The 8,846-nt window shown below is 44.0% G+C and overlaps 1 protein-coding gene across 1 annotated transcript in view; it reads right to left on the bottom strand.

The window, feature by feature from the left end:
• DEPDC7 (DEP domain containing 7) overlaps window positions 1–4,297 on the bottom strand; it is a 19,450-nt gene extending 15,153 nt beyond the window's left edge. The window contains exon 1 of the mRNA XM_017514280.2: window positions 4,128–4,297. Within this exon, the coding sequence (XP_017369769.1) occupies window positions 4,128–4,200 (73 nt within the window). The 5' untranslated portion in view covers window positions 4,201–4,297. The remainder of the gene's footprint in view (window positions 1–4,127) is intronic.
• Window positions 4,298–8,846: the final 4,549 nt, after the last annotated feature.

Below are 8,846 nucleotides of genomic sequence, written 5' to 3'. Positions count from 1 at the left end.
TCTCTGTAAGTAGGTTTCTTCACCTATTGATAGTTGAACACAATATTTTAGGTTAGTTTCAGGTCTAAATAGAGGTCAGCTATAAAAACTCTACGTAAGAGACAATCTCTGTAAGTAGGTTTCTTTATCTACTGATAAAATAGTTGAACACAGTATTTTAGGTTAGTTTCAGGTCAAAACTGCCAGGCCAGGCATAGTGGCTCACTCCTCTCATCCCAGGACTTTGGGAGGCCACAGTGGGAAGACTGCTTGAGGTCAGAAGTTTGAGGTTACAGTGGGCTAAGACTGCACCACTGCACTCCAGCCTGGGTGACAGAGACCCTGTCTTTAAATAAACTGCTGACAATAGGAATGTAAAGACTGAATTTTTTTTTTTTTTTTTTTTTGAGACGGAGTTTCGCTCTCGTTACCCAGGCTGGAGTGCAATGGCGTAATCTCGGCTCACCGCAACCTCCGCCTCCTGGGTTCAGGCAATTCTCCTGCCTCAGCCTCCTCAGTAGCTGGGACTACAGGCACGCGCCACCATGCCCAGCTGATTTTTTGTATTTTTAGTAGAGACGGGGTTTCACCTTGTTGACCAGGATGGTCTCGATCTCTTGACCTCGTGATCCACCCGCCTCGGCCTCCCAAAGTGCTGGGATTACAGGCTTGAGCCACCGCGCCCGGCCATAAAAAACATTTTTAAACAAAGTTTAACCCAGTGGTTTTCAGTGGGTGATTATACCCACCACATGGCATGTATGGAGACATTTTTGATTGTCACAATGAATGTGGGTACTCCTGGCATCTCGTGGGTAGAGGCCAGGGATGCTACTAAACATCCTACAATGCACAGACAGCCCCCACTACAAAGAAAACATCCATAGTGCCAAGGTTAAGAAACCTTGGGTTAACTGAAGACTGTTCAGACATGGAAACTTGTGCTAATGCAACAGAGAGTGCTAGGTGCTGTGACTACAAAGAATCAGACTAACAGCGTGGACTTTGCAGTCCCATCACTGGGTCCATCATTTACTGATAACACAATCTTGGGCAAACTGCCTAACTTTTCTATTGCAAAACAGAGCTAACTCCACTTCTTTCACTCACTGTGAGGATCATGAAACAACATGTTAATGTGTCTAGCAAAATGCCCAGAAATTAACAGATGTATCACTAAAAACAAAAGGAGGAAACTGTCACAGTCTAGAAGAGTCTAAGGAAACCTGACAACTCAAGGTAATACAGTATCTTGGATGGGATCTTGGAAGACAACATTAGGCAAACACCAAGGAAATCTAAGTGTGGACTTCAGTTAATAATTATATGTATCAATATTGGTTCATTAATTATGACAAATGGACCATACTATCCACAACCTTAGGAGTTTACCTTTTACCTAGTCCTACTACCTGGATGATAATGTCAATCTCTGAACAGTATTCAATCACATAAAGGCCACCAGGAGTTGAGAAGGCAAGATGTGGCACATACTAGAGGATTTAACTCTTCATGAGAAAATAACAAATCTATAAATCCTAAATCACTTAGGATTTAAGATAATTTTAAGAAATATTTGTTTTTCTTTCAAAAGAGGTTTTAAAATATTACTCACAGAATTGTCAAGACAACAAAGAAAAAGGACATTTGTTGGACAGTAACCAAAACCTCATGAAAATAACAGACAAATGTAGAAAGAATTGTGTTCATGGTGTTAAAACTGGACAGTGGTGACTGAGTGGAAAAATTTCCTATACTATGATCCCAAGATTGCAACACTTTTACTGGATATTGGTTCTGGTAGTCCAAGTTTATTTTCCTGCTAGTTGGCATTAGAGGCATCATGCTGAAGACTGTGATTGCCTCTAAAAAGAAGGGTGCAGGTAGGTAAAAGGAGTCTCTACAAACAAGAAAAATTGAAAGTATCTATGTGAATTATCAACAAAAGCAGACATTAGTCCCTGCTTTAATTCACAAAGATTAATGAGACAGCATATGGGAAGTACTTTTGAGCTCCCTGGAAAAGTGATACCAGGCAAACTCAAAGAATTAGGTTACAGTATAAAGGGATAACAGGATAACAGACCACTTTCTTGTTTGTCACATTAAAAGACAAGTGTCTTTGATGTACTGGCCGAAGACTGGCATATAGATCTCATTTCTTGTACATAAATCAGGTCCTTGGTCATTACAGCCCCTTTGAGGTAAGGGAGAGCTACTAATTGGTGGAGAAACAGAAGTATGCAGCTGCCTGTCAGAGCACACAGAAAAAGAATGGCCAGGAACCAAGAACAATGTGCTACCATTACTTGGCTCACTGGGACTATGACAAGACAACTAAAAGGTGAAAGAAGGGCTAACAAATGTTACCAGGTCGGGATTCCAGCGGTAGCAAGCAAAATGAATGAGAATAGCAGCGAGCCCCTCACTGTCCACTGCAGCTGGTGTGCAGAGGACATTGTTTTTTTTTTCTTTCCCTTCTACTTCTGATAACCAGCACTTCAACTCTTTCTTCTGAGAGTCATCTAATTGATTTCTGAATACATATTCCCTTACACCATCTAAGAACCTGTTCACAAATGCCCAAAGACCCAGAATTTCAGCTATTAGAGAAGACAGGGTATCATGTTTTTATTTTAAGCAGGTGACATTTGGGAATTTCCTTCACTTTAACTTTTCATCAGTAAATAACAAATCTATAAATCCTAAATCACTTAGGATTTAAGAGAATTTTAAGATTTTTTTTTTCAAAAGAGGTTTTAAAATATTACTCACAGAATTGTCAAGACAACAAAGAAAAAGGACATTTGTTGGACAGTAACCAAAATCTCATGAAAATAGATAAATGTAAAGAGAATTGTGTTTAGGGTGTTAAAACTGGACAGCTGTGACTGAGTAGAAAAAGATTTCTCAAGACTGTTCTCAATATCATTTGGTTTTAAATTCCCAAAGGTCTTAGTATTTTTCTTTTCACAACATAAATCGAGATATTCTCAATGTGGCCACTATGCTTATCTGAATCCTTTACATGGGAGCAGACTAAGGTCAATATTGTATTTCTTAGAAAAGAACAAGTGAAAAATGGTTCTCTATCATAATTTATCATTTGCATTTTGAAGATTAAAAGAAGCATTAGTCAGCAAGTCAACCACAAGAGTAGGACCACTGAGATGCACCCTCGAGACCCAGAGGAAGGAATCACAGTTTCACTGGTTGGTGTTTTTTACAAATGAAAGACTTTTGTCAGAAAGAGAACCAATTCCTATGACACCCCAGACTGGAGCTCCAGAGAGGGGAAAAGGTTGTTAACCAAAAGAAAAAAGCCGAGTGTTATTTGAGTATCTTAACAGTTATGAGTCACCCCTATTAACTGAGTTGTAGGTCTGCTATAACCAGCATTTTACAAGTGATCATCCGATTCTGTTCAAGTGTTTGAACATCTGAAGAAACCAGGTTCCTGAATTAACTGCCCCCAAAAGACACGATTAAGCTGGTGGCAGAATTTGCCAGCTTCTCTCCTAATTTCATGTAACTATTTTTTAAGTCAAAAACTTCTATTCAGTAAAATACTGCTTATTAATAAACAAGTATTAATAAATATCTTTTATGCCAAATTCCTGCCGGTAGAACTCACATAACCTCTCATCCCTCCCAGGAAGAGTCTGGGGAGACAAGCTGACTCTTGACTGCTAGCAGTCTGGAGAACAAAGTGGGGAAGGGAGGCACTCGGCCCCTGGCCATACTGCGCAGTCAAGGTTTGTGGTTGAGACAGAGGGCAAAGAGCTACAGAAATTCCAGATACCACACTTGTCGCCGGCAGCACCGCGGGGCACATCCCGGAGCTCCCCGGCGCGTGCCTGGCACGTTAGCTGGCGCGCAGACTAACGCGCGGTCAAGTTGGGAGTTTGAGAAAAAGCTGGGCTGTGCGGGCGGGGTCTGCCGCCTGCAGCCCACCAGCCAGAGCGACACCCGATCTGCCCGCTCGGCATGGGCTCTAGCCAAGTGGTCGCAGCTGTGCGGGGCTCGCCCAGCCGGCCGTTGCCGGGCGCAGGCGGCCGAACGCCCCACGCCGCCCGCCCCGCGCTGGACCCAGCCCGCGCATCCCAGCCCGCCCTGCGCCGTCCCGGGCAGGGGTCCTCGGCACCTACCCGGAGGCCTGTGCGCGGGGCTGTGGAGAGCCGAGAGGTTCAGCGCAGCAGCCTTCTCCCGCACCGTGGCCATGGCCTCGCTCCCGGGACACCAACTAGTCCGACAGCTTCACAGCGCACTGAGCGCCACCGCCGCGGCCGCCTGTTAACTGGGCGGGGCGGGGCTCCCTGCAGGCCCCGCCCGTGCTGCCGGTCACGTGTCTCCCTGGCAGCCACTGAACGTAGCCCGCGGCGCCAGCGATCCAAGTTACCTCAGGCGCGACGCCACGCGAGCGGTGGCGGGGGAGAGAGTAGTTCTCTGGGCCAGCACCACGCGGCCCGGGGCTCACATCAGCAGGGTTCGAACCGCGGCCTGCCGTGGATTAACTGGGGCACCAGGCTGGGCGCGGTAGCTCATGCCGGTAATACCAGCCCTTTAGGAGGCCTATGTGGGTGGAGCGCCTGAGGGCAGGAGTTCGAAACCAGCCTGGCCAACATGGTGAAACCCTGTCTACTAAAAATACAAAAATTAGCTGGGCTTGGTGGCGGGTGCCTGTAATCCTAGCTACTCGGGAGGCCGAGGCACAAGAATCGCTTGAACCCGGGAGGTCACACCACTGCACTCCAGCCTGGGCGACAGAGCGAGACTCTGTCTCAAAAAAAAAAAAGAAGAAAGAGAAAAGAAAGAGACAGAGAGAGAGAGAGAGAGAGAGAAAAGAAAGAAAAGAAAAAGGAAAGAAAAGAAAGAAGAAAAAAAGAGAAGCCGGCGACCTGGCAAGCTGCCTAACTGCAGTGTTCTCACCTGTGATGCGGGGGTAGGTGTAGTACCTGCTTCACTGAGGTGTTTGTTTTTTAATGAGGTTTATAGGAACCAATTCAGGTTCAGCATTTAGTAACTGAGTCCAGAATACAAGTGCTTAAAATTATGTCATAGTTATAATAATCATCATCATCGAGTTTTTCAGACATCCCTCCCTATACAGAACAAATAAATCCTATGTGGCCCAGGAGAGCAATGTCTGGAGGTCACAGGAGGGCAGCAACAAAAAAACCCTGAGACTGGCTGTCAGGAAATGTGTGCTGTCTCCAAAGAAACTGTGGGGTCGGGTGGGTAGGGACACTTTGCTGCCATTGGAGTGAAAGTGGGGAGAGAAAAGGAGGAAGGGCTGTTAATGGAACACGTCTGAGGCACTTGGAAGTTGAAGCCAGGGAATCCGGGGATCCAGTGCTGGATACCTCTGAAAGGATGAGTGGTCTTAGAGACCAGTAATCCAATTTCCAGATACTTGCCCGTTTTTTATTTCAAGTTTGGGAATATTGCAATCATTTTCAAAATGATTATCATGTCTTCTTAGAAGAAGGATGCTTGTGTGATTTAGGTGTAAATTAGAATGGGTGTTTAGGTGGGAGTTCATTATTTTGCTTATTGGAAAGAGCTTCTACATGGGGTTGTTTCAGAGAATACATAGAAGCTGTGCCCCTAGGGACTTGGGTTTGTGGGTTGGAGGTGGGGGTCAGTTGCTGCTGCTAAGTGTCAGAAAAAGCTGGCCAGATTGGCAGCAGGAAGGGTGTTGAATCACTTAAAGTCGGGTGAGGGCCTGGTTCCCTGCAGGCCCCACCCGCGCTGCTGGTCACGTGTTTGAGAGTGCAAGACCAGCCTGGCCAAGATGGCGAAACCCCGTCTTTACTAAAAATACAAAAATTAGCCGGACATGGTGGCAGGTGCCTGTAATCTTAGCTACTAAGGAGGCCGAGGCGGGAGAATCGCTTGAACCTGGGAGGCGGAAGTTGCAGTGAGCCAAGATCACGCCTGCACTCCAGCCTGTGCAACAGAGTGAGACTCCATCTCAAAAAAGAAAAAAAAAGTTGCCAACTGGTTGGCAACCTTTTTTTATGTGCCCCCTTCCCCTAATGGTAGTAAAACCCTGCTTCACTTCTGTTTAAAGATTTTCTTTGTAATCTCAATGGGCTGCTACTCACAGAAAGAGGATGCATTCAGGTCCAGTTTCTGGCACCCAATATACCAATTAACTTTATCCCCTGCTGTATAACTAAATGAACACGCAAGTCCATCTTCACTACAAACACTAATATTGGGTCGTTTGAAAAAGGCTGGTGACCTCAGTGACCATTTTGATACTTTAACATTTCAAAGAGTTTTTCACCAGCTTATGCAATAATTGTCTACCTCTTCTGGAATGCTGGAATTTTCTTCTCTACTCAGGTACTTTCTACAAACCTTGGAATAGGAAATGCCTAGCCCTTTTCCACTTTCTTCCCTGCACCGATTTTTTTCCAGGGTACCCTGATTTTTTTTTTCCCTGAGCACCTATAGCACTTATCAAATGCATTACTATTCAGCCCCTGCTTGTCTTGATACTCTCTAATTATTACAGCACACACATATCTTAATTGCCTAATAAAATTGGAAAATTGTCCAGGGCATGGAGCATGTTTTAACCTCTCAGACTTCTTTCAGCATCTGTGCATTGTTGGGCAAATAGTAGATGATTTGATTGTCCCCATCAAAATGCAGAGCTTTAAAAAATATCAGTTTCATGTCTTTTTAAGTTTAGGAACTTCTGATAGGAAAAATTCTTTTTAAAATCCCACTGGGCACGGTGGCTCATGCCTATAGTCCCAGCACTTTAGGAGGCTGAAGCAGGTGGATTGCTTGAGTCCAGGAGTTTGAGACCAGCCTGGGCAACATGGCAAAACCCCATCTCTACAAAAAAAAAAAAAAAAAAAAAAAAAAAAAATTAGCTGGGCCTGGTGGTGGGTGCCTGTAGTCCTAGCTACTTGGGAGGCTGAGGTGGGAGGATTGCTCGAGCCTGGAGAGGTGGAGGCTGCAGTAAGCCAAGATCGTGCCACTGCACTCCAGCCTGCTTGAGAGTGAGACCCTGCCTCAAAAAAAAAAAAAAAAAAATCCCTTTCATAACTAACAGGTATCACAATCAGACAGTTTATGACGTGAAAGGAAATTTCTTTCATCCCTTTCTGATTAATCAGTGCACAGCTGCAAAGCCTTTGGCCTTTTTTCTTTTCTGTGCCATAAAATACCAGCAGCATATACTCAAGTTGTAATCTTTGCAGAGTATTTTTTATTTTCACTTACAGAGTGCTTTAAACCCACTTGTATTGATTATTTCACCAACAAGTATGTCAAATCAATATATGTTTAGCATATGGGAAAAAGTTCACTTGATTAAGCTTGTCTAAGATCAAACTTGTCTAAACCAGTCAAGAGGTAGGAAACAGAGCAGAAAGTTTATGATTCACTGGCCTGTTCTGGTGCAATCCAAAATTCACCAAAAAGAAAAAAAAAAAACCACCAACCCACTTCCCGTTTGTGTGGCACTGTAAAACAATGATGAGTAAAAAATCTTCCATAGTTTTTAACTTTGTTATTAAGATGGCAATATAATGTCATCCTTTCACTATTAAAATATCGAAAGTGTAATCTTTAAATTTTCATCTCAAATTTTTGCTAACTCAAATTTCAGGCTCAGACCAGGCACGGTGACTCATGCCTGTAATCCCAGCACTTTGAGAGGCCATGGCGGGTAGATCATCTGAGGTCAGGAGTTTAAGACCAGCCTGGCCAACATAGGGAAACCCCATCTCTACTGAAAAATACAAAAATTAGCCAGGCATGGTGGCCAGTGCCTGTAATCCCAGCTGCTCGGGAGGATGAGGCAGGGAAAATTACTTGAACTTAGGAGACAGAGGTTGCAGTGAGCCAAGATCGTGCCACTGCACTCCTGCCTGGGTGACAGAGCGAGATTGCGTCACAAAAACAAAAAAAATTCAGACTGATACCCTAATCAAGACTCACCCTACCAACAATTGCCGTAGTAGTAGACCATTTGTGTTTAGGAAGCTAACCCCTCTCATATATACTCCCAGTTTTGGTGCCAAGTGGTGGGGCAGGAGGACACTGAAAACAGAGGGGAATAAAGCCTGTTTTCTAGAAAGGATGATACATAGCAAGATTTTCTTCCATTAAAGAAATTTTGAGCAATAGTATATTACATGATGCATGTATTTGGGAGGGCAAAGGAAGTCTTGATACTAGCCTTGTAGCTTTTTATTTTTCTAATTTCGATTTTTTTTTTGAGACAAAGTCTTGCTCTGTCACTCAGGTTGAAGTGCAGTAGTGCGAACACACTGCAGCCTCAACCTCCCTGGCCCTGACTTAAGTGATCCTCCCAGCTCAGCTACCAGGTAGCTGTAGTCTCGCCTGTAGTAGTGCACTATCATGCCTGGCTAAATTTTTAAAAATATTTTTGCAGAAAAGAGGTCTCACTGTGTTGCCCAGGCTTTCAACATTAAATATATACCACACTGAAAATATTCTCTTCTGTCCCTTAAGAAAGAAGATTTTTTTCAGAGATAGTTTGCATCATTTGGTACATGTTTGTTCAAATGACTGCATTTCAACAGGTTTAAATCCATCTGCTCATAATTTAGAACATATAATTTAGATTTGGATGTCCTTATAATGGCCTTTTAGAGGTACTCAAAGACCATGAGTCTATGAAGACCTTAGAAATACTCTAAAAAACACATTCAAAAAGAAAGTTTTCTAATGATAGCGTGTATAGAAGCCATTAAAAATGTAGATTTCTGGCCGGGCGCGGTGGCTCAAGCCTGTAATCCCAGCACTTTGGGAGGCCGAGGCGGGTGGATCACGAGGTCAAGAGATCGAGACCATCCTGGTCAACATGGCGAAACCCCGTC

The sequence above is a fragment of the Cebus imitator genome, unplaced genomic scaffold (genome assembly GCF_001604975.1).
Source record: "Cebus imitator isolate Cc_AM_T3 unplaced genomic scaffold, Cebus_imitator-1.0 Scaffold521, whole genome shotgun sequence".
Taxonomy (NCBI): Eukaryota; Metazoa; Chordata; class Mammalia; order Primates; family Cebidae; genus Cebus; species Cebus imitator.
Note: the sequence above shows the minus strand (reverse complement) of the source record. Positions and strands in the feature narration are given on the sequence as shown.